At 46.1% G+C, this 25476-nt stretch overlaps 3 protein-coding genes across 6 annotated transcripts; 1 reads left to right on the top strand and 2 right to left on the bottom strand.

Moving 5' to 3' along the window:
- Window positions 1-1717: 1717 nt before the first annotated feature.
- Window positions 1718-13105, bottom strand: COQ4 (coenzyme Q4). Of its 3 annotated transcripts, XM_078382692.1 has the most exons (9): window positions 9426-9588; window positions 9018-9132; window positions 7787-7975; window positions 6332-6428; window positions 5945-6047; window positions 5390-5519; window positions 4416-4509; window positions 3834-3984; window positions 1718-2195 (listed from the first exon to the last, which is right to left on the bottom strand). In XM_078382692.1, the coding sequence occupies exons 1-9, from the start codon at window positions 9468-9470 to the stop codon at window positions 1791-1793; spliced, it is 1329 nt and encodes a 442-aa protein (XP_078238818.1). In that variant the 5' UTR covers window positions 9471-9588; the 3' UTR covers window positions 1718-1790. The 3 variants fall into 3 exon arrangements, with proteins under 3 accessions (XP_078238818.1, XP_072841223.2, XP_072841222.2); XM_072985122.2 differs by lacking the exons at window positions 9018-9132; window positions 9426-9588 and adding an exon at window positions 13057-13105 and having other exon boundaries at window positions 1753-2195; XM_072985121.2 differs by lacking the exon at window positions 1718-2195 and having other exon boundaries at window positions 3644-3984; window positions 9426-9578.
- TRUB2 (TruB pseudouridine synthase family member 2) lies at window positions 9628-18645 on the top strand. 2 transcript variants are annotated; one of them, XM_072985119.2, is made up of 8 exons: window positions 9630-9788; window positions 10967-11098; window positions 12361-12435; window positions 13318-13379; window positions 14034-14115; window positions 14437-14509; window positions 17455-17591; window positions 18042-18645. In XM_072985119.2, exons 1-8 carry the CDS (start codon window positions 9683-9685, stop codon window positions 18371-18373), a joined length of 999 nt encoding a protein of 332 aa, XP_072841220.2. In that variant the 5' UTR covers window positions 9630-9682; the 3' UTR covers window positions 18374-18645. The 2 variants fall into 2 exon arrangements, with proteins under 2 accessions (XP_072841221.2, XP_072841220.2); XM_072985120.2 differs by lacking the exons at window positions 17455-17591; window positions 18042-18645 and adding an exon at window positions 15478-16817 and having other exon boundaries at window positions 9628-9788.
- On the bottom strand, window positions 18470-22568 carry SWI5 (SWI5 homologous recombination repair protein). The gene is made up of 5 exons (XM_072985123.2): window positions 22318-22568; window positions 20984-21032; window positions 20517-20632; window positions 20093-20187; window positions 18470-19600 (listed from the first exon to the last, which is right to left on the bottom strand). Exons 1-5 carry the CDS (start codon window positions 22551-22553, stop codon window positions 19536-19538), a joined length of 561 nt encoding a protein of 186 aa, XP_072841224.2. The 5' UTR covers window positions 22554-22568; the 3' UTR covers window positions 18470-19535.
- Between the last annotated feature and the right edge of the window lie 2908 nt (window positions 22569-25476).

Below are 25476 nucleotides of genomic sequence, written 5' to 3'. Positions count from 1 at the left end.
CGTCTCACAATTTAAAAAATAAAATAAAGTCAATTTAAAAAAAAAGGCAGGGAAGTAAATTGTCCCAGAAAAAAAAGGGAAAAAAGTAAAATAAAAATAAAGGAAATAAAGGGAGGGGGAAAAAAGTAAAATAAAAATAAAGGAAACCGCAAGAAAGGGGTGTTGGTCCTGTTTTTGCCAAGTTTGGAGGCCGCTCTGCGGATCAGCTCTGCTCCTGGCCTCACCCTCCAACAATTTTGAGCATCCTTCTTTTTTCTTTGTTTTGATCCCCCCACCCACCCAAGAAAAAAAGTTGGCTGGTGACACAGAGAAAAGGGAGGAGGATCTTGGCCACCCCTCTGTATCCGTGTAAATAATTGCCCCAAAGAGGTGCCAATTTTCCACCTTTCCTTTCTAGGCTGCACCGCAGAGATAACTGCTGTTGACCCACCAAGGAGGAAAGCCACAGCTTTAAACCGCCATAAACTCATTTAATTAATTAATTAATTAATTATTCTATTTATATCTCGCCTATCTGGTCAATATGACCACTCTAGGCGGCTCATTGCCCGGCCATCATTGGCTCGTTTACAAACAGTGTGATTTTAGGGTTTGATGTTCTCCTTATGAGATCTAAAAACTTATTTGCTCCCCCTTAAGACGAAAACACTTCCAGCCGCGGAGGAAATAGTCTTTGGCCACCTGTGTAAATCAGGAAGAGCAGAAGGTGGCCCTCCAGATGTTGACGGACTCCACATCCCATCTTCCCCAACCGTCAGACCTGGTGGGACCTGGTTTCCAGCATCGCCCGCAGGTGCGCAGCCCCCACCCGGCATCTAATTTCAGTCTGCGTTTTGTGGTGTGTTCGGCCAGGACCTGAAAAACGGCCATCCCCATTCCGTCCAAACAACCTAATTCTTAATACTTTTTATCACTTCCCTGCGCTACAAAATAACAAAAATTCATTAAATTGTACAGAAACCAGAAATAACTCCTTAGGGCCGGATCCTGTACTGTATATGTACAAACAATAAGCTTAGCTTAGCTTCAGTTGACTGCTCTTTGCCTAATGTTGCCCCTTGGCTTAATCTCTAGTTCTGCTAATACAGGGGTTGCCATGTTACTCAGTGCTTCCGCCACGAGACAACACAAAAGCCTCAAGCCTTCCTTTAAAGTACTACTGCCCTGTGCCTTTTCACCCAGTTTAATGAGACGGGTATGGCATCGAAAGGGAGACGCGGTGAGGGGAAAACCTTACTAAACAAGATGACTAAGCGAGGGCCGTCTTTAATCCCCACCGCTTCAGAAAAGGAAGAAACAGCACTTCCCCACCCCGAAGTGACCACTGTTTTCTCAACTTCTATCACATAATATAAGAAGAGATCCCATCTAACCCATCATCCTGTATCCCACAAAGGTGTCTCTAAGAAACCCACATGGCAAGAGGCGTGCGCCATAGCGCTATTCCGCTCTATCTCCTGCCAACTGGAACACAGCAGCAGGTTTGATGCGATCTGTTCAGACAGAGGAGGATATTGCGTCCAGTCCTTCATCGGGGAGATGATGCTTGGGAATTGCAACCCTCGCCATTATATTTCAGGATCTCAATGGACTGCTTTCCTTTACTTTGTCTGTTTACTTTGGGAAAGCTTCTGATGGGATAAATCCTACATTCTCAAGTCCTCGAGAGGCTGGCTCAAGATCGGTCCCAGCTCCCATCCACCCGGGGCGGTCCCGTGGGTTGCCCCCTTGCGCCGTCCCCAAATAAAGAAGTAACAAAGACCGCCGGCCACCTACACAAAACCCAGAATTTAACCAGAAAAAAAATTACTTCTGGTTTGAGGGAGCAACAGAGAAGAGGTCCAGAATGATATACCCTGGTAAATATTTTTAATAAATAAATAAAGCAAGCACAAAATGTTCTCTCCCCCCCCCGGGGGGCCAAATATGAGCCCTTCTTCCCAGCTGTGTCCCCAATTCTGTCGTAAAGGTACCCCTAAACTGTGATAGAACACAAAAAATAAAATTTCACTTCTGGGCTTTATATCCATGTTTATCTGCCCCAGCCCCCCCCCCAAAAAAACCAGGGGGGTTTCATCACACCTTTCAGAGAACACACTTCTTGAGCTGCACTTTTGTAAAGATGGCTTCTGTCCTGACACCGGCTTTCGGGGCTCGGAGTCTGTTTCGTCTCGCGCGGGAGATATTCCCTCGGACTGCCAGGCAGGGACGGGAATATAGCACAAAAGGGAAAAAAAATAACACAGAACTCATCATAACAAAATAAGTATAGCCTCTGACCACTTTAGCTAAAGTTTAAGATAAGCACAGTGACAACAGTGATTTAATTAAGTTTTGCAATCTCAATTAAAAGCTAAACTGGGGCAGGGAACTGGTCCGACCCGTATTTGCGGAGCTGATTTGCAGAAAAGCATCGTACGCCACTGAGCTGGCATTTCCGGACTGGGGGATACAGAAAGGAAAATACTGCCACCCAGATGTCGTGGGCAGGGACCCGATTCAAGAGCAGGTATAAAAAGCACCACCGTCCTGGATCCGCTCCTTTCCTTCTGTCACGCTTGCCCTACAAACGTAACCACGGGCTGGGCAAAATTCTGCTTACAGAGGCATGACTCAAATGCTACATCAGCACCCTTCTCTAGGGTGCCTCTGCATTGCAAAATCAATTGCCGAAAGCAAGCAACCTAAATGGGTATAAGCGCTCACTGTACCCAAGAGCACTTGGCATAAATTCCCTCACAACCCGCAAGATTTACTTGCATTTCCCTGCTTTCTTTCAAGATTTGCTCGTCGTGAGGAATACAAAGCCCTGTCCGGTAAAAGAGGTGTGTAGGAAAGGGAGGCAGTCGAGAGAAGAGTTCAGCTTCATTTCCTTCTCTTTACTTCTTATGATTACTGCAGTATCACGTGGTTTTATTTCATGGTGTTGGGCCTTAACTTTGACTTCTCTGCATTCTGCACACCACCCTAAAATTTTAGGACAATAGGCAGCTTAAAAAACATCTTTAATAAATATGCTAGGCATTTATTCAGGTAACCCATCTGTTTTTTAACATATTTATTTATTTATTGCACTTATATGCCGCCCATCTAGACATTGTCTACTCTGGGCGGCTCACAACAGACTCTGTTCTCTTTTGAGCTTTTGGGAGTGGAGAAAACACGGCTCAGGGCCACCTCAAAAATTCCCCGGTAGCCATGAGGACTATGGACTTGATTTTTTGTTGTTGTTGGTTTTGTTTAGCAAGTCAGTCAAAGGGAAGCCTTCTGGCTCTTCTCCGGGGAATTATAAAACATGTTTTCATTCACTGTCCAGAGTTTACACATGTTGTCCTCGTGGTGCCTGACTCCGTGACTTCTTGAGGATGAGAAAAGCAAGCTTCTATTTGCGGCTGACGATGTTGCCCAACATCTAAAGCCGTCGTTGGGCAGGGAGGCCGCTGATGCTCCTCGCTTATTAGCGCTGGTCTCAACAGAGGCATGGATCTAAGGGACGGGCGGACAATCATCCAACCACCACCTGCACCTTCTCCTGCACCTCAACTAGCCTCAAATATTTTTTTTCTTTTTGAAAAGCTCCTTTTTAAATAGAAAAAGCCCCCTTGCCCAAATTTTAGTGACCGTTCAAAAAAATAATAATACCGGGAACAAATTCACACATTGCTGATGGCTCAAGAAAACTTTCGGTTAGATCAGACAGAGACGATTGTGGGCGATCCACTGCAAGCTGTGTTTCACTGCCACAAGTTTAATCTCTTCGGTTCCTCTAACGGCTCCTGGGTCTGTCAAAGGAGGCCGGTCTTCTCCTGTCCAGCACGGCCCTGGACTTGTACCTCTGGGGGTGGCAGGATGCCGATTTCGTTACGAAGGGACTCCACCGTCTGCTCCCAGCGCTCCTCGTAATAGACGTTCAGGATGGAGTTGGCGCTGCGTCCGCTCCTAATGGCCCACGGGATCAGCTCCGTAGTCAGGATCCGCAGTTTCCTGGATGAAGTGGGGAAAGAATTGCTTTTTTGAAAACTGGTGGGCTGTTTTCCCCCACATGAACCTGGCCAAAACCTCCTCCTGTATCTTTCTCTGAGCTTCCCCACCACTCGGTCGTGACTGATGAGAGACGGGGCCTTCTTGTTGATGGCACCCTCCCTCGATCAATGTTCATCAAATTCTCACTCCCAAGAAGAGAACGGCACCTTTTTTAAAGCCCGAGGGATCGTTTTGTGTGGAGGAAGGACTTACTCATCCCTTTCAGTGCTGTGGCATCTAATGAAGAGAGGCTTTTTTGGAGCGGCCCCCAAGTTCATCAAACAACAGACATGGTGTGAAGCCTACCCACTCAGGCCTGAGAGTCTTTCTCTCGACCGATGGAGTGACATTACCTCTCTCTTCACACAGAACTGACCAGCTTCTGAACGTACCGGGTGTTCAGACGGACGGGGCCAAACATTGCTCCCAGAATGCACATGGGCAGGCCAGTCTGGACAGCCTCGAACCACTTCACCGCAATCTCCCCTAAGAAGAAACAATAATAAAATGCAAGAAAAATCAGAATTCCGCAATACATGGATGCTGATTTTTCTCTTTTTTTAACTGCTAAGGCAGGCTTCTCTAACCTGGTGCCCGCCTGCCAGAAAGAAAGACTGGATTATTCCTCCTGTTAAATTTATCTAGCACAACCGATGTTGGCTGGCTTGTGGATGATGGGAGTTGTAGTCTAACAGTCTTGGAAGATCGCTGACTTTAAGGCTAGACGCTTTAAATCAGACGGGGAAAAAAGAGAATATATCGCCAAAAGAGTGAGAAATGAGCAGTCTTCTTGCAGAATTTCTCAAGTGTGGGGTGAGGGGAAGTAAGTAAGAGAAAGAAGAACATGAAAGGGTGCAGCGTGTCAGGTGTCTCAGCCACCACCGATCTAAAAATAACCCAGAATCCTGCGGGCGCTCAAAGCCCTCCTGCAATTTCAGTCCTAGTACTGCCCAACACAGAAGAGCAGATAAAGGGCAAAAACAGGATGACTCATTTTCTCCACGGTGTAAAATCTAGAGTGCACTGGCTTCAGGGTCAGGACTGATTGCCCAACGCCCGTGCCCTCCACTCCCCACAGCCTTCCCCAACTGCCTTTTAAATGTCAGAAGGACAGCTCCTCGGCCTCCAGCTTAACCAGCCTTAGACCTCGTGGTGTGGCAGCTTGGATCCTGAAGGTGGGTGAAAAGTCACTCTGACTCCCCAGCCTCGATGCAAAGATCACAAGAAGGTTGGTCGTGCCAACTGGGCCCAAAGGGACAGGAATTCCCTCTTCGAGCAAAGGGTGACCTCTTACATAGATTACCGGCTTTCCTCCCTGCCTTCTCTTGGGGGGCGCCACAGGAAAATCCAGGCCCAGGGAACTCACCGAGCATGTTGGTGGGCATACCCAGGAGGGTGTGCATCAAGTCATGGACTTCTCGGTAACGCTGGATGACATAGGCCAGCTCTTCGTCATCGACAAACCTGGCCGATACCCTCGTGTCCGGGGAAACTCTCTGCCAAAAAGAAGGGGAAAAAAAGAGATGCCTGGCTCTCTGTGGCCCAAGAGGGATGAGGGATCAGAATTGGGAAAGGTGACATGTATTGAACTGTAACTCCCAGCATGCATGCTGCGTCCCTGAAAGACGGGTGGTCTTGTGAAGAATGAATGACTACCAGCTTACCCACAGGCTGGCAGGCCAAAGAAAGGGCAGGTCATGGATTTTGGCTACAAACATTATTTCCATTGGCATCTAAAAATACTGGAATCTTGTCCTTTCTTTCCTCCCTCTTCTTTTATCATTTTCAGGATCCCCAATCACCACCTTCATGAGGACTGGAAGCACGTGTGCTTGTTTTTAAACTGAAGAGGGACATTTCTCAATATTACGCAGGAGCCAGCTTCCTGCCCGACGAAAGGCGCTTTACGTGCTGTGCTCACATTGTCGTCCAAAAAGCGAACGTATTCCCGGCCAAAGGTCCCTTCTGGAAGCATGCGGAGTCCAGCAATATCCAGTGTGGAGAGGCGTATCCGGGGCCGCTCTCTGCAAAGGAAAGGCATTTTCCCCATGAAATTGGCCTTCATTCTATTTCAACTACACACACTCAGTCTTCATCGAGTTGCTTGTTTTTCCAGGGATGTCTGTCAGGTTTGGACTAAAAGCCAAAGCGGACTTAACTATCCCATGACATTGAAGTCACCATGACCTCCACTAGGCTACCTTGCTATGAAAGACATCCCGACCCCCCCCCCCCCAAAAAAAACAGCGCCAGATCCTCTAACGGGATCCTTTCCTGGTTATGGGGCCAGAACAACATGTTCACGCACTGGAGGATCCGGTATCCTTCGGGGTCATTTCTCATCTGCTCCCGCAGCTTCTGCAGAGCTAAGTAACCCGTCGTTTCCCCGAGGACGGCCACCATATCTGGGGAGAAAAAAAGGGGTCAGTGAACAGGTACAAAGAGAACTCACATTATGGAGCAAACCCCCCAAAATTTGAGGAAGTGCAAACAATCTTTAAAAAAAAAAAAAAAACCTCATCTGATGGGTAGCTGAGAGGGGTTGAAGTGGCACGGGGAGGGGGTCCAAATATAGCCCTGTGACTCTTCACTACAGCCACGAACGATTGTGCATGATTGTGCAAGGACCTTGCACCACCACTTTTAAAAGCACCACCATGCCGGACATCTACTCTTCCATTAATTACATGCCATACTGGCTCTATAATGGACTTATATGTTTTTGGTTTTATATGTTTTTAAATTTGTAAACTGCCCAGAGTAGACCCTTGGTCTAGATGGGCGGGATAGAAATCTAATTAATTAATCAATTAATCAATCAATCAATTAATCAATCAATCAATTAATCAATTAATTAATTAATGTAAGAAAGGTCTCTCTGTGGAATCTACTCTCCATGCAGCTGAAGAAGTGGCTGCTGCCCACAATTCTTGTGCCAAATAGATCTTATTAGTCTTTAAAGAGCCATGTTTCTAAACCATTTAAAAAAGGTGTACTACTCTAACCTATTTGAGGGTATTTGGGGGTTATTAAAAGCTCCTTGCAAATCAGTGTGGGCTTCAGCTGTGGTGCACTTAGCTTGTGCATTCATCTGGCCCTGCCAGGTTGCCCTACAGCAGTAGCTCCTGACCTTTAGGTCCCCAGATGCACTTGGACTACAGCTCCCAAAAATCCTGGCCAGCCCAGCTCGCGGGGAAGGCTTCTGGGAGTGGTAGTTCAAGAACGTCTGGGGACCTAAAGGTTGGGAACCCGCTGCCCTGGGACATAACTAGGAAAGCAAGCCAGTTTTTTTACGGGCCTTCCTCCTGCTGTCTCCAGAAGTAACTACAGTCGTGCCCCGCTTAACGATTACCCCATATAACGATGAATCCGCTTCACGATGATGTTTTTGCGATCCCAAAACAATGTTTTAATGGGATTTTTTTGCATTACGACAATCAAAACAGCTGATTGCTGGGTTTTCAAAATGGCCACCAGCTGCTCAAAATGGCTCCCCACTGTTTTTAGGAGGCATTTTTCACTGCACAGGCACCCAAAAATGACTGCCCTATGGAGGATCTTCGCTGGACGGTGAGTTATTCAGCCCATTGGAACGCATTGAGCGATTTTCAATGCATTTCAATGGGCTTTTTTTATTTCGCTTGACGACGTTTTCGCTCTACAGTGATTTCGCTGGAATGAATTAATGTCATCAAGCGAGGCACCACTGTATAGAGGAACCGGACAGGCCAGCACTGCCCAAGATTGAGGATCCTCAACTCACCATGACGATACGGATCGTAAAGAGCCATGAACGCCGAACCCACGGCCAGCAGGCTTTTCTGCAGAAGACTGGTGGGGATGTGGCCCGGGTAGAGGGGGTAATAGTTTTGTTCTTCCGCCGGGCTCTTGGCAGCCGCCGTTTGGCTGGAACGACAAGGCTGGCGTCTTGTCCCTGAGCAACACCACGTTCCTTATCGGAAAAAGCGGAGTTAGAAACAGTGCAGGCAAAACCGTCCCAAATCCCCAGCTTTGGAAAGGCACCCAACAAATAAGCAGACCCTTTTCATTTGAAAACCACACACTAAGATTTTAACCATCTATCTGCTCAACTCTCCGCTTGCTAATTTTTTGCTGCCTGTTTGCACTTCTTAAAATTGTTTCATTCTGCCGACGTGGCTCTTGTCTGCTGTCACAATAATATTTTTAGACTGGGATTTCACACTTTGCTATGCATTATTCTGGAACTGCCAATCTCCTTGGGAAAGTTTACCCTGCCAGGCTACGTACTTGTTTGGATTTAGTCTGTTGTTTGTATTATTACAGGATGCAGGTTTAATTTGTCGTACCCCACCCAGAGTAGCAATTTGCTAGATGGGCAAGTATGCAAACTGAATGGGAGGAATGAATAAAAGGGGAGCATATAATTAAAGGAAGAGGACTCATAAATAAATATAGATAGGTCTTTTTATCCTCAAAACAGCCCCGAGAGGTAGCGTTAATGAGGATTTTGATTATATTAATGTTGATTATATTTGATTATATTATACTGTATTTGATTTGAGATACTGACCGGCATCAACTCTGTGGAAAGGAACAAGGGTTCATTCCAACCCAGGTCTGGGCAACCTGCCATGATGATGGACTATAACTCCCATCATCTGTCATAATGGCAGGGCTGATGGGATCTGGAGTCCAGGAACATCTGGAGCATGACAGTTTCTCCCCAATTCTTCAGAACCACTCTTTCAGCCTTAAGACTGCAACCCTAGACACGTCTACTTGGGAGTAAGTCTCTCTGAAGACAGAAAGACTGATCCGCATAGGATTGATTTATTTGTTCCTAAGTATGCGCAAGATCGCTCTCTTAAAAGCCAGTTGAGTCAATGGAAACCGTAATGATGTTAGTAATGATAACAATGATAACAACAAAAGGGCATTGGGTTGTTTTACAACAGGGGCCAAAGCACAGCAATCAGAAAATGGGGAAAGCGAGGAAATGAGTACAGACTTGCCTACAATCACGTCGGAACCCAAGACTCTTCTTGCATTTATTACCCGAAGCAGGAAACCTCTGGGGAGGCGCAAGGGCCACCACGCCATGGCTGTCATCAAGGCTTTGCCTTCCCCCTTCAAATCGAGGCGAAATGAAAGACACGCGTTTGAGAAGCGTGCACGCAGGACCTGGCCGGATTCAGATCCCAAACGAGGGTCTGGCGTCCCCTGGGTGCCTTTGCCCGCTCCGGGCTGCAAACGGTGCAAAACTCGGACGCGTGGGTGGGCAGGAGTCTTCTCCCTCTTTTCCCCCAAAACACTTCCGTGTACGGCTTCCCAGCTTCAAACGCACGTGTGCATGGGGCACCCAAGAGTGCAAAATCAATTACAATTTAAAAAGAGAGAGAGAATCTTCTTTTTGCACTCACTTTATGCCCGGCAGGAGCCCTTAGCTCTGTTGCCGGCAGTGTCATCCGGTTGCGTTCTCACGTGCAACCGGGCGTTTGTTTGTTTTTTTTGCCGGCACTCCGCGAAGGACTCGGCCCGCTTGTTCGGCAGCGCTTTGTTTCCGGGCGGAGCGCATTGGGCGGAGGACGCGGCGAAGGCGAGGCCCATGTGGGGGCGCCTTGAGGAGGGGACACCCATAGGGAGCCCTAAGGCAGGCAGAGGGCGACACGGCGGCGCCATGAGATCGGCCAAGGCCGGCCTGCAAGGGCTCTTCGCCGTGTACAAGCCCCCCGGCGTGTATTGGAAGCAGGTGCGGGACGCGGTGGAGACCAACCTCCTCAAAGGTTAGGGGTTTGGGGGTGCAATGCATCTCTCTCTCACACACACAACACATACACAAACACACGAAAGCGTTATGCAAGCCTCGCTCCTCTCCCCCTTTCCGTTTGCAAAAAAGCAACTCACGATCTGTTTGCTGCACGTCTGAATGCGGTGGCCCGGGAGTTGGAACCCGTGTCTTCTCCATATCTTTTTGTGCCTATTTTTAAATCCTCTCTTAGATATTTTTTGGGGGGGATTTTGGGGTGGCTGGCAGCATCGTGGCTTAAGGGTAAGATCGTAGGGCAGGGACTTGGAGGAGATAGATGAAGGTTCTAGTCCTCAGTTTTTAAGGAGGGTTGCCATGCATGGGAACCGCCGACTGCAGCCAAAAAGGAAAGGCATTGCTGAGATGCTGTAGCAAGGTTAATCTTACTTAGTTAGAAATCACTGGTTGTTAACCTTGGGTTACTCAGGAGTTTTGGACTGCAACTCCCAGAAGCCTTCACCATCAGCTCTGCTAGCTGGGGTTTCTGGGAGTTGCAGTTCAAAAACACCCGAGTAACAAAGGTTAAGAACCACTGAGTTAGATGCAAGCTGAGTGCCCTCAGTATTAATCACGTCCTCAGTCGCCTTGCTCAGCTCTTGTAAACCTAAGACCTGTGGCTTCCTTTAGCGAGTCGGTCCATCTTTCCCTCTTTTCTCCTGCCTTCAGCTTTTCCCAGCATGATTGTCTTGTCCAACATATCTTGCCCTCCCATGGTGTGCCCAAGTGAGGACAGCCTCAAGTTTTTTTTGCCTCCAGAGAGAGTTCAAGCTTGATTTGATCTAGGACCCACTTGTACCTCTTTCTGGCCGTCCAGGGTACCTGCAAAGCTTTCCTCCAGCACCACATTTCAAAGGAACCATTTTCCCCCCCTGTCAGTTTTCTTCACTCTCCGGCTTTCACACTCATACACGGTGATCGAGAATACAGTTGTGTGGATTATTGTGGCCTGAATCTCCAACGACACATCCTTACCCTTGATATTTCCCAATTTCTTCACTGCTGCCCTTCCAAATATCAGGTTAGAGGCATAGAGAGCAAAAGTTTATAACTTCTTAATTCATACAGAGTACTATACAGTCATAATTTTGATTTTAAATCTACAAGGGGGGGAAAAAAACCCACAACACTTTCCCCGTTTGTATTTTCTGTCTTTAGACTTGAATAAATTCAGGCGCCCGGCACCGAGGAAGCATATCTATTTCTTACCCAGCACGGTGGAAGGAGCAGATGGGAAGGAGCTGACAATAACGGCTGCTGAACAATCGTCACTGGTTGACCATCCATTAGGTAAGAGGTGGAGAAAACATGAGGTGGGGGCAAACTTTAAGATTTCCCCTGAACTTTGAATCCGCTTGGGATTATGGCAAAACGCTGCCTCCGGTCAGGGTGCTGATCCAGAGTGGTCCAGTGTTTCAGAACTCCTCTGCGTAGCTCTGTGGTTCATTGTGATTAAGGCCTGGTGTGACTTGATGGCCAAATCAAACTCTTTGTGCGAGAGCACAACCTAGCTGCGTGCTATTGTTCAGTGGAAATAACTGATTTGTCCCATCGATTAAAGGTTTTTATTGTAAGGTATTCATTTGATTTGTTGCATATTTTTTCTCCTTGTAGATTGAGATAAACAGGTAACAATATTAATAATAATACTACTACTACAAACGTTACTGTGTTAACTTTACTCAGGTGTTTATTTCTGACACATCTAGCCACTGATTTAATTAATCTTTAATGCGGCAGTTTTATTTCCCATGATGGTCTGTGATGCATTCTTTGCAAAGACATATCTCTGAATCCTGGACTGTGATCTGTTTTAACACCAGATCTTCTCAGGCCAGGCCATTCTGAGAGAGGAGAGAAAGTCATTTACTAGAGGCAGGGCCTTCTTGGCAGTGGCACCTACACTGTGGAATCAACTCCCAGAGGACTTACACCCACCCCCCCTCCTTGTATTCATTTAGGAGGCAGTTAAAGACGTGATCTGGAAGTTGAGTCATGGCAGTTGAACTCCTGATATATCTTCCACGTTGGTTTCAATCCCCCCCCCCCGGTCTCTAGGCTCCTTAGACAGACAAACGGGGGGGGGGTGTGAGTGAAAATCCCACTTCTGTAGTTCTTCTCCACCCATTGTCATGGGTCATTAACAGTGTGGTCTTTCTGATGGGTGTCCTCCTGCTTTTTCTGGGGATGAATAGAAGACAGATTATATCTAAGGCCTCCCTCCACCTCTGTTGAGTGAGGGGTTTTCTATATGCACATGAGAATCTTCACAGATAGACTGTTCACGAAGGCCTTTCACACGGACTCTGGTTGAATGCCTCGCCTCCAGTCTTGCCTCTCTTCAAAAATTGGTTGCACCGTTGTTTTAAGTTTTTAAGACCACATTTTTTGTTATTTATGTTATATGTCCTTTTATGTAGTTTGTTTTAACTGTCTGTAAACCACCCAAAATAGTGCTTCGGTACTAATGGGGCGGTATATATAAATCAAAGTAATAAATAAATAAATGAATGAATAATAATTCTGTACTTTTTTTCCCTCTCTCTCTACAGTGTCTGGACCCCTATTCACTCACTGGAAAATGGGAGTAGGTCATCGTCTGGATAAAAAGTCCTCCGGGGTATTTGGTAAGTAAAAAGGCACCGAAAGATGCAGTCTGAGGTGTCTGGTGTGGCCAGAGGGTTCATTAAACTGTCACTGTAGTCTCTTTGAAGTCAGGATGAGTCCAAGACACCTCTCAACCAGGAGGTGTTAAATGTTACTCAAGGTCCCCCTGTCATGGACTTAACTTTGCAACATCATCATGGCTGTGTCCCTGGGCTGGATGTATTTCGGATATGGACTAAGTTCTTCCTTCTTTTATATTATGGCTCTTCTGCCAGCAGGATTCAGGCAGCAGAGCAGCCCTGTGGGCAAATCTCTCTGTGGGCCTCTCTTGACGGGTGCCCAGAGCAGAATTTTCCAGTCACTCTGAATTAGGATGGGGCGGCGGACACTCTGGGCAGGACTATACCGCCTCGGCCAAAATGAATGGTCAGGACTACACCGGCTTAGCTTACCCTGCGTTCGTGACTGAATTTGCCAAATTTCATCCACCAGGTTACCGTATTTTAGCTAAACTTGGCACCGGACACCTTCCAATTCAATCGCATTTCAAATAAGTTTACCTAAATCTTAAAGCAGGATTCTTCTGTTTATGTAAAGTTTGTAAAATAATTATGGGAGCGAAAGAAAGAGAGAAACCATACCTTGTAAGTATCCCTTTAGGTGTATTGGTATGTCTTTCTTTTCCCTCTGATATCCAGGCTGAGAGAGAGAGAGAGAGAAAACAGCTGTTAAAGATATGTGATACCAAACTGAAAAGAACTTTCATTAGAAATCAAGACTAATGTTGAAAGAGGGGCTCTGGGTTTGTTGCATTTCCATCTACAGGAAATGCTTTGCAGATCTGTTCAATGGTAAAAGACATGCTAATTTCTCTCTCCCCCCCCCCTTTGTTTATCTTTCAGTCCTCGCAGCAGGCAAAGGCACCAAAAAGCTGGTGGACTGCCACAGTGCCCATTTCACCAGGGTAAGAATTCTGCCCTCTGTTTTCTGGTGCTTAAGAGTATATGCTGATGTTGTGTGACGCCAAGCTGGTGAAGTGGGAGGCCTTGGCAGGTTTTTGGGCGGCCTGAGGTTTGCGGAGGCGCAAAAGATCTTAAGGCTGGCAGAAACTAGAATAGGGGGAAGCTTCATGCTCCAGAGAGCCCCAGCGTGTTGGGAATGGGTGGGACTTGAGCATTTGGGTTCAGGATGAGAAATGCGGGAGTAGAATGAAACAGAACTGTAGGCCAACACCATTCTACTCCCCAACATTTGCTTAGAGAATGCACTTGATTGCTTTAAGTTAAAACACCATTGCTAAGGCCCTTCCCTATGGGCTAAACCTACGGGAAGCATGACACTGTATAGCAGATTTACTGGAGGAGGCAAACTTGAAAGACTGGGGCTCCACCTGAGGATTGTCCCAGCTTGTGGGTTGAGAGAGAGATTATTAAGAACGCCTGGATAGCTCTAAGGAACACGTGAAAACAATGCCAAAGACACCGGCTATATTGTCGTGGTTTGGTTCTGTATCCAGCAACGACAAGCCAGTGGGGGCCAGGCAGTGTCAGCTGGGCTTTGCGGTGAAGCGTTTCCACTCTTAAGTACATCACACCTCACACCTTTCTCCTTTCCAAAGACCTACACAGTTCGTGGATTGTTTGGCAAAGCCACCGATGACTTCTCAGACACGGGCAAACTGATTGAAAAGACCACCTTTGGTAAGTGAATCTGATGCGGCTTTCGTTTTTCTCCTGTCGTCACTTCGGATAGGAAGAAGGTTGCTCCCATCCAGACTAAACGTGACCCACCAGGTGCCCCCCAGGGTTTTGAAACTGTGGTTTGGTTTGGACAGGATCACCTTTATATACCCTTGGCCGTCTTTTTACAAGGAATATCTCTATTAGAGCACTAAAACCATATAGATAAAGCATGTCTTCAAATCCTCCCAGTCCAGAAATTTGCTTCTGCTGTGATTGCCCTTAAACAAGAAAAAAAGAGCCACCCATCTTTCAATGTTGTTTCTGCTTTCTTTGTTTCAGAGCACATCACCCGGGAACAGCTGGAGCGCGTCCTTTCTGTTATCCAAGGATCTAATCACAAAGCTTTGTTGCAGTAGGTATCTGATCTCACAGCTTGTAACTCAATGTTGGAGACCCAATTTTGTGCATATAAAAACCCGGGTTTAGTCTTTCGAAAGGCTAAATGCAGCCCCTTCAGATGTCATCAGAAATAGCTTCCCATCCATCTTAGCCAGCTCGGTGGTGAGAAATTATGACAGTTGTGGTCCAGCAACATCTGGAGGGCCTCTGACCTTCCAAAATCTGTGGTTTTAGATGGTGTCTGTGAGATACATTGCCAGTCTTGGGAGGACCAGCAAAAGTACAGCTTTTGTGGCGGTAAGGCAACAGAAACTAGCCTTTCTTTATACAATTTCGAAAACAGGTATAGGAAAGAAAGTAAAGATACTTCCGCAGTTTTTGTCTCTTGGGCTAATTGTTGGTGCCGTTCCCAGTGAATACCTCCTAACCTGAAAGATGTACTTTCTGCTCAGGGAACAGCACTTCGCTCATGCTCATAGACATCTTTAACTAGATATGACCATTCTGGATCTTTAAAAAAAACTGTGTTGTAACTAGAGCTTTCAAAATAAACTATCGAGATAGCTCAGTGGTGTAGGTTTCTGGCTGCAGAGTCTGGGGGTTCAATTCCCCCACTGGGCCTCCTACAGATTAGAGCCAGCCTGGGTGGCCTTGATCAAGCTGCACAGTCCCAGGGCTACCCCCGGAAGAAGGGAAGCGGAAACTATTACTGAGTATTCTTTACCTACAAACCTTGGGAAGGGTCACTGTAGGTTGGAACTGACCTGACATATGCAATTGTTATTTTTATGGCCTACTTACTGAAACTGCTTTCCGATCCTTTGGCCCCCACCACGGTGCCCCTAGCTTTTGGAGCAGTTATGGAATCAAAGGGTCCACCCCAAGAGGAGAAAAGAGATGGGGTGGGGTGGGGGCCAGCTGATTGGGCTCCCCGCTGTCCCCTCTTCACCCCAGATTTTTTTTCCTTCTCTTCCCCCCCAGGCTCTCGGCGCCCCTCTACTTCCTCCCACGACGCCACTACTGCCCGCCCCAAGAGCATAAAGACCGAGAGGAGTCCCGGCCACTTAGTTACCTCAAGAGTCCTGCCAAGAAATGGACTGTGGCCCAGTCCATGGGCAGCGATCATGAGCAGCCCGTGTGGCGAGGGGTCTTGATTGGCATAATCTGCATGGCCTTCGTACTGTGGTGTATGTTTCGTTCTCCGACAGAGCTTGACCAGAAGCTGGAAGAGCTCTTGATGGGAAAGGAGCTAGAGGATTTCCCACCTAAGCAGGAGAAACCTTGACGAGACTTCCCTTTACTGCTGCAACTTGTCTAATCTAGTCTCTCTTTTTCTCTGGCTGAGATCGCTGGAGACCTTTTTGTGCAGACTGGGAGAGGGTGGGGGGATGAGGAAAGAAGAGTAAAGCAAGGAAATGACCTCTGAGCAGACACGGAAGAATATTGGCTCAGCAGGCAACACAAGGGTTCTGGCACGGTGGGATGAGATTCCACCCTTTTTTTTAAAAAAAAAAGGAAAACAAATCTGAAAACGGGAGACTCTGAAAACAAGCCAACAAAAATCCACCGATCTCCATTATAACCATTTTTGGTGGTGATCATTGGATAAAACGGACTTTGTAGTAATGCACTCCTTTTGCGAAAGCAAGGCGCAGAAATGATTGAACCTGCGGAAAGAAAACGTTGCAGATTCTTGTGTGCCGAAACAGAAGCTCCGTTCATTTGCCAGACAATAAAGCCATCCTTGCGTGTTGCCGTTTGATTGCAGAGTCGCGTTTGGCTGCGTTTCGCATTCTGATTTTCAGCATAGCAAAACGTTACACAGACAGCAGTTGCATGAAGCAGCGTTTTAAATATTGAGGTGCAAGTTTCATAGAGAGGTTGGGCTTCTTTTTTTTTTTTTCAAATGCCTTTTTCCTAGCTCACTCTGTAATGCATCGCCGGTGCTTGGAAGCTTACCCAGTCTTGTGCTTAAAAAAACCTCCCTCTGAAACACAAACTACCTTTTTTGTTTTGTGCTGTTTCTTCAGGACAGGAGGATTAGGCATCTCTTTTTCTAGACCAGATGGGCGGGATATAAATCAAATAAATAAATAAATTAGAACCAAAACTTTTCAATTTGATTTTTTTGCAATTATGTGACCAGAGCCTTTACCCCTACTCACGTTTGCAAATACTGTACAGAGTTGTAACAAAAGAAGTGGATGTTTTTGTGAACAACAATTTCCTTGTAAACTATTATATTTTAATATTCTAATCTCTCCCCAAACAAAAATAAAGTTGAAAGAAGAATAGACAGACGTGAACAGGCTATTAAAGCCCATCGCTGTGGAAGTGTGTTGATTCTACCTGTATGTCTAATCTATTCTGATATAACTCATGTGCATTTCCTAGAGTGTCTGCTCATTATTTGGGCTGAAGTATTTCCTTGGGAACATGCAGATACAAAGCTGTGCAGAAGATTTTGGGAGAAATCCCACCACCACTTCACGAGGCCTTTGGGGTGGGGGGGTAGAACCTGGTGTGGTGATGCATGAATCCTAGCAGGTAACTGAAGTGGCGCAACCCACTATCACCACAGCATAGTAACTTCTGCAGCTGCGGTTACTCATTCTTGGCACCGAAAGGAGCTGTATACCACTAGCTTTGTATTGTGTATTACACTACCTCTCTGAAATGTCTAAGACACGGTCATTTTCTTGCCTTACTAAGAAATGACAGTGACTGAACCTGGGGCCTTCCGTCTGCCAAGCGGTGGCACTACCACTGACCTACAGATTTCTTTCATAAGTCATATAAAATAAAATAAGCGCTGCTTGCCATAGAGCTGTCCATGAGAATGGATACGCTTTGGTGGGCAAAACCTGAGAACTGATTGGAGGCGACACCGACAAACCTGACGTTAGGAAAGTTCAAACTCGTTTTTTTGTTCCATCGTCTACCTTCACATCTTTCCAGATATGCCAACATTGACCTGAAGACTCAAGAGGCCTATGAGCTGGCGGTGAGAGGATTATTGCGCCCCATGGAGAAAAGCCCCCCCTTGATCACGGCTGTGCGGTGTCTTGAGTTTGCGCCTCCAGAATTCCAGCTGGGTATGTCTAGGTCCAATTTCTGTAGCTGTTCTTTAAAAATACACACCAAGTTTCTAGTCCTCGTTAATGAGCTGGATTTCCCAAGTCCCGGTTGGACTGTACAACAGTGCAGCCTTGAAAAACAGAGGCCTTTCTTCCATCACAAGTTTTAAACAGAGGTTGGTAATGCTGTAATAATGGATTTTTTAAGTTGAACTAGATGATTTTCCAGGACTTTGATTTTGCCTGTTTAATGTCACACCAATCAAGAGTTGGAAGGGACTTCAAAACTCATCTAGTCCAATGGGAAAATTCCCAAAAGGCAGCCTGAGGATAATAGGAGATGTAGTCCAACACATCTTGAGGGTGGAAATGGAAGTGAAAGATGATGAAGTAACAATTCACTTTAAAGACTAGTCTTTTCCGCTTTTAAACTGCAAGTTCCTGAGATGACTTTCTGTTCCCCCACAGAAATTCACTGCATGCACGAGACCGCACAGTATCTTAGAAAGGTTGTTCACGAGATTGGGTTGGAGCTGAAGTCATCTGCCGTGTGCACGCAAGTGAGGAGGATTCGGGATGGTGTGTTTGTGCTGGAGGACACTCTCTTGAGAACGCAGTGGAAGCTGCCGAATATTCTGCACGCCATCTGGAAGTCCAAGCTTAAAGTAGAAGCAGAACTCCAAAACAGCCAGGCTTATCGGGACTTCTACGCAGGCTCCAGCGAAGAGGAAGAGAGGGAGATGGATAAAGCAGGAGACGAAACACAGATGGACAGTGAAGGAAACCACCTCGTTGGATAATTCAGCGATAAAAGGAGAATATTCCACAGATTGGCCAGCTGCGGTTCTGGCTTAAATCACTGGCAGTGTTGTGCAAGGCTGCAACTCCTACACAAGTGGGGTGGGTTAATATTTATTTTATGTATGAATTAAAAGCAGATACAACCACCTCTCATCAGAAAAGATATTGAGGGTTTTTTACAAGATAAAACCGGTATAATAAAGGCAACAGTGAAATATGTATCAAAGTATCTAGATGTCAGTAAAGCTAGTATTAAAGATCAGTACCTACATGAGTAGATACTTTCATATAAACAGTTAAACAACATGTTCACCCCGGTTTTCTTTAACAAAATATTCTTTTGTGCTGACTTTCCCTTATTAATCCCCAAAAACAAAGTTCAAACTTTTCAAACATTTCCATTTAAACAAATAAACACACTCTTCTTGTTTGGGAAAAAAAATCTAATTACCAACATGCTCAATGGATACATTGCTTTTCACAGACACTGAGATGCCCTGGTAAGTTTCCTTCCTTAAACTAGATAATAGCCCGTGTGTTCAAGAGAAAGCGTCAACAGACTGTGGAAGATGAGAAACTGTTCAAATCATGGAGGTGGCTAGAATGTACAGAGAACATTCTTTTCCCCCCTCTTTTCATAGAAAAAGGACAGGACAGGGCTTGCTCAGCCTGGTGGCAGTCCAGAAACGGTTGAACTGAAACTCATACCAACCTATCCATAATGGAGAGTGGTAATCCTACAGCATAAGGAGGGCCACATAATTCTTCACCTTTTCATTTAGCCTGTCAGGGCATTTCACAGCATCCATATGGAAGAAACCCTGACCTCCTCCATATATTATAGCCTCAACATTGGCTATTATAGCTCAGCTTTTCATACCCAACAGAGCTAGAGTAGAAAAATAGCGAACCCCCAGTAATCTCTGGAAATTCTGGAGAGATTCACATGTGGAATGTGCCTCGTTGATGAGAACACCCTTTGCCGACTAATTTGGTAGATAATTCCAACAGCTTTCCCATCCATTAAACCTATCAAAGGCTGTTCACCATTTCTCTGCCTGTATTTTTTTTTCTAATCAGAACTTACAATAGACCTTTCTCTCCCCCCACCCCCGGTGTTTAGTCTCTTGTCTGGGTCTACACAACCGTTTCACATTCCTTCTAGTCGTTCAGGTCCAGGCCGAATTCAGGGTATATCTCCTTTGTGGTGACTCCTCTGATCACGGCTAGAAATACAAAAAAGCAAAACAATACTTGAGGAACGCATGCCCGCTGGTAAAAGCTCCTCTTGGCCCTACCGCTCTCTTCCAGAAAGCTTTATGCAGGCTTTGCTTACCTGTATAGAAGGATCATGGTGTATCAATGGCTCTCCATCCCAGCTACAGGATCGCTAGGTAAACCGTCCCCCCTGCTTGTGCCACAAAAGCTTATCTGCAGTAGCAAAGGCGGCCCCGTGGCCCTCCAGGTATTTGCTGGCCTGCCTCTCCCAGCAGCCCCAGTGAAGTACTGTGGGTGTTGTGGTTCACCTGGAGAACCCTGTATTCTCCCACCTTTGACTAATGCAGTTCCTATAAGATGATGTGTAACTGTGGAGCACCACAGTAATAAGCAGTAACTTGATGGTGAATTCTCTCTGGTAAGAGACTTGCGGTTTCTTCCTTCAAAGAGAAATGCTTAAAAGCAAGGTTTACCCCCAAGATCCCGCAGCCTGCTCTTACCCAGTCTTCCTAGAAGCATCTGCCCCACGTCTTTTATCTCATTGTATTCATGGAGCAAAGCGATGTGGTTTTCTAATTCCTCCAGGCTGTATCCTCTACAGGAGTAAATCAGAAAAGGGAACAGCAAATTAATGAAGCCAGGCTATATGTGATTTTTGTTGTTAATCACAAAGTTACACAGAGAACTGGATTGGGATTCTGGTAAGGCTGACCCTGGGAGTTAGAAATTCTGCCCCCCTTCCTAAGACACACAGACTTAAATGACTTTCTCCCTACGGGAGAGTTTCTTCAGCCCTATCATCATCCTTGCTCTCTTTTTCTACAGCTTTTCCACCGCCTCTTTTCACGGTGTATTGTGTAGAACTATCCACCGCATTCCTTGCAGATCTTTTATAATGTACATCAGAAGAAGCCAGGTACCTACTCAGCCAGTAACTGTGCTATTTCTTCATCCAGCACAAGCTGATTTTTCTTTAGCTCTTCAATTTCCTGCTCCAGGGCATCCTTGTCAGGAGGATGAGAAGCCCCCAGGGAAGGGACCTGGCAAGCAGAGAGAGAGAGAGACTTAACATTTTTCCAAGAACCACTGGCATACAAGAACTATCAGAATAGAATCGGTGTCAGAAACAAAATCAGCTAAGTCCCTTTTGGGTTGTAGCCCTTACAAAGAAGAAAAGCAAACTCTACACAGAAAAGAGACTCCTGTCATTCATTTTGCAGCAAATAAATTTTTTTTAAAAAAACATGGGTTTGCAAGTTCACATACTGTAGATGGAGAACAAGGGTTGAAAATGCCATCAAATGACAAAGTAGACTAATTTCAATGCAACCCTGGGCTCAGAAGCTTATGTGATTGCTAATGTTCCCACTTTTCTTGGTGCAGATCCTTACCGGAGACTTGAAACTCGCATTGCAGTTTCTCTGGATCCCAGTGGGTGTCCTGAATTTTAAGGAGAAAGAAAAGGCCAAAATCTTCTCAAAATGTTTACCCATGTCAAAGACCAAGATAACACAAATGAGATGTTCTTTAAGGAAGCTATAAGTTGATAAGCATTGGTATATGCAGAGGGAAGATAAGCTGTTTAACACACACCTCCAAGGGAGGCGAGACATGATTCTGGCCCTCTGAAACCATATCTCTCACTACGTAGGGTCATACGGAGCGGATATGCTGCGCAGGTGGAGAATGATCCAGCTGCAGGCCTCATCCATCTCAATCACGGTTGTATATTAAAGGGCTGTTCTTTTTCCAGGATGCACTGATGCTATCGTGTTTGTTGTTGTTTAGTCGTTAAGTCGTGTCCGACTCTTCGTGACCCCATGGACCAGAGCACGCCAGGCCCTCCTGTCTTCCACTGCCTCCCGGAGTTGGGTCCGATTCGTGTTACAAGCTCTCAAATTGGAACCATCTTGTAGGGAACCTAATAGGGTTTTCAATGTCAATTAGATATTTAAGGAGGAGTTTTACCAGCTCCACTTTCCCTCTGTAAGTTTCCATATGTGAGCAGGAATATTTAATGTTATTTGCATGTTCATTCAAGGGGATATCTACAGACCATCAGAACTCAACAGCAACTCAAGTCCAGCTTTTTCTGAATTTCTTTGAGGGATGCAGCTAATCACTAACACACACACACACACACACACACACACACACACACACACACACATACACACACACACACACACACACACACACACACACACACACACACACACACACACACACGACTAATTAACAAACCGATATTTAAGCAAAACGTTTCATTAAACATATTAAATAAATTCTTGAGAAGGACAAGGCTGTAGTTAAAAACAAGGCACTCTTATCAACTCATTTTTTAAAAAATTGCCATACTTATTGTTCTTAGCTTTAATACTGCCTTTTAATTATGTAAGATGCCTCTTCGTACTCTTTGTCCTTAGCTTTAAATATTGTTTTTCCATGAAATTAACCCCCTTATATTACTCATTGTTTCCAACTTTAAATTGAAATTTCACAGCTGGAAGAGAAAGGCAGAGTAAAAACAAAACAAAACACAACAACACACATATATTTAAAATCAGTAAGTCCTGTTGTTTGCATGGACTAAGAAAAGATCCCTGTAGGATCCACTGGCTTGCTTTTTTAAGGTTCCGTTCCGTTCCGCCGGGGCTTCCCAGCATAAGCGACGGGAGGCGAATCATCAGCCCGGCGTTGCCAGGATGAGAGCCGGGCATCATACCTCCTCAAAGGTGGGGGTCTCCGCCGCCGCCCTCCCGGGCTCCCTTCCCATCCTGCCCCCAAAGGGGTCCCGTTTTCTGGGGGATCCAGCGCGCCCAGATGCCGAGCCAGAGGCGGAGATATCGCCCTGCTTCCTCTTCCTTTTGCAAGCCGGGACTTCTCGTTCGAAAGCGACAGGGGGCGTTGTGGTTGTGGTTGTGGTTGTTGTGTGTGTGTTTTGCAGTGCATTTTGGGCATTGCAGTCTGCGCAACCCTTTGGCGTGGGGGGTGGTTTGCAGCGTCCCCTGGGATTTGTCCCCTGTAGGGTTTCCAGCAAAAGCTATTAAAAACGCCTCGTTTTTTTTTAGAGTAGACCTTCGGTCTAGAATGGGCGGGGCAGAAATCCGATCGATCGATCGATCGATCGATCAATCAATCAATCAATCAATCAATCAATCAATCAATCAATCAATCGATTTTTTCCGGTTTTATGATTTTGCAATAAGAGATCGTGCCCTCATAGAAAGGAGGACTGGAAAAATGTAACCGAGAATGAACTTTTGATTGATTGATTGATTGATTGATTGATTGATTGATTGATTGATTGATTGATTGATTGATTGATTGATTGATTGATTGATTGATTTTGCAGACAATGGGCACGGACTAAGGTTTGGGTTGGCTAGAACCGAAGGTGGCCAAAAATATGGAAAAGATGGGAGGTGAGCAAAATTAGAAACATTGCATCATCCCCAGAAAGACACCTGCAAGGAACTGAGCATTCAGATGTCTCAGACAAGTGAGCCCAACCACGTGGCTATTGCAGGAGGGCAGAATACTGTATTAGGATAGAATGGGGTGGGAAGGAGAAAGAAAAACCTTTTTCTCCGCATCATTTCTCCAAATAGTCAAGGGTTCGCCCGGTGGTCTGTTGTTTAGCTTTTGATATCTGTAATTAGGAAGAAAAAGAAAACAAATTAACTGAGATCAGGGCAGGAAATGTGGGAATTTATCAATAGCAAATACCAATGGTTCTCTAACTGTTTAATCTGCATCAGTTAAAAGAATGGGATGGAGGGGGGGTGATCAAAGGCCGGCCCTAGCTTTAGGCACAGTGGGCAACTTAATTTTTGTCTCAGGCACCAAAATGGGTAGGGGTGGCCAGCAGAGGCCCTAACTGCAGCTTCTTGGGGTGTGAAGAAAGTAAAAAGCAGATCCATTTAATCAAGATCAGATCCTCATTATTTCATATGATTTTTATGTTGGATACTCCCCCAACCACGACTGAATCATAGATTCCATATACAGTACACGAACAGATTACACCACGGAAATCATGGATCCTTTGGCACGTGGCTTTGCAGTGGTGCAAAACATGGGTCTGAGGCACGGATCCTCATGATTTCATATGATTTTTAGATGCAAACCTCCCTGAGCCACAGTCTGATCATAGGTCCCATTTGCACCCAGAGAAGGCAACCCAGAAATTATGGGTGCAGTGCATGGCTTTGAAATGGGAGAAAAAATTGGGTTATGAGGCAGAGATCCTCACGGATCAAATAGTAGATCCTCATGGATCGACGTGGGATTCTCCCCCAAACCACTGTCCCATCATAGGCCTCATCAGTGCCCACAGAATGCAACACAGAAATTATGGATCTAGTGCATTATGGCTTTGGAATGGGAGTAAAACATGGATCCGAGCCATGGATCCTTATGGATTCACATTATTTTTGTGGGGGAATCTCCTCCAAACCAGATCCTGCTCCTTTGCACTGCCCCTGGGAACTGCAGTGAAGAGCGCCATCGTGTGCTCGATGTCAGTTGTGTTTCTCTCGCACATCTCAGGATGACCTAACGAATGTCATCAAGAACTCCCTCCCATCCCACCTCCAAAGGATGACTGGAAAGACGGTGGCATCTTTCCTCAAGACTAGAACACAACGGGGTGGGTCAGGCCTGATCAAGGCTGTTCAAAACTGGCCGCAGAAACAAGGAGGTCTCTTTTAAAAACCAAGTCACACTCCCTCCCATGATGGGTATCCCATCATGCATGGTATGTGGTGTGGGATAGATCCTGGTCTGGGAGTCAGAAGGTGGACGGAGGTTTCCAACCTTCACACAGAGAGAACAGACCTGGGGGTCCCTGGAGGCTGGCTACTCAGGAGACCCTCTCTGGTCCTTGGCCCTCCTGGTGGGAAAAAGAAAGGGAGCCCCCCCCTTTAAACCTAGCCCAGATATCCAGGGCCAGCCCCTCCTATCTCAGGAACTTTCCTTCTGGGAGAGGCTGGGGAATTTTCCCAGTGGGCTAGTCATGAAAGTGAAGCAGAAGAGCCCAGTGGCCCAGGAGGCGGGGAAGGGAAGCCGCAAGAAGACCATGTTTGTGAATTAAAAACACGATCCTTAGGCAACTTGGCAGCTGTTTCCAAAAGAAGGCTTTGTACTAGGCGGCTGCACAGGAGCCAGGCCAAGGAAACAGTTGGCAGCCCAGCCTCCATAACCACTACTGAGCCCTATGAAAGCTTAGGTTAGTTTTCATGCAAAAATCGGTGCTTGCTCTGCTAGATTCCAAAACCTGGTCTCTGTTTACGTGTTTGCCACAGCAACACGGTTCCAAGCCAGCCCAGGGCTACTGGTCATTCGTGCTGTGGACCGGGTCACTGACAGAAGGAGCTTCAGGGGTCTCCTGCTGGTGGCTCTTGGTTGGGCCAGACTTTTGCTTCAACCAGTCTCTCCAGCCTCATCACATCATAACGCTGAGAAGAATGTCCAGAGCATTCCGGGTGAGTGACCAGGTTTAGATTAGGTTGTGGGATTTTACAGGTAAGCCTGTTAGGAAGATGTCCGGAGCAGGTAGTATCTTGCATCTCTGGGCAGAGGAGAAAACACAACTGCTTCTGTGCCCCAAGCATGTCCCACTTCCTAACATAATTCCCAAAGCATTTATAATGTGTGCAGAAACTTATTAAATAATGACTGAGAGGGAAGGGCTGCTGGCTCTACCTGAAATACCTGCTCAGGTTGGAACTGCCGGGCGGATGCTGCATCACGCCCGTTACGAAATCTGGCAGTGTGGGTCTGAATAAAAGTGGGATCATTTGATCCCATTTAAATGAGTTGCAGGTTTGTACATGGTTCATTTAACTGGAATGGCACTTTGCTGTAGAGCCCAATATAAATA

This window comes from Pogona vitticeps, chromosome ZW-PAR (genome assembly GCF_051106095.1).
Source record: "Pogona vitticeps strain Pit_001003342236 chromosome ZW-PAR, PviZW2.1, whole genome shotgun sequence".
Lineage (NCBI taxonomy): Eukaryota > Metazoa > Chordata > Lepidosauria > Squamata > Agamidae > Pogona > Pogona vitticeps.
This window is presented reverse-complemented; position numbering and strand designations above follow the sequence as displayed.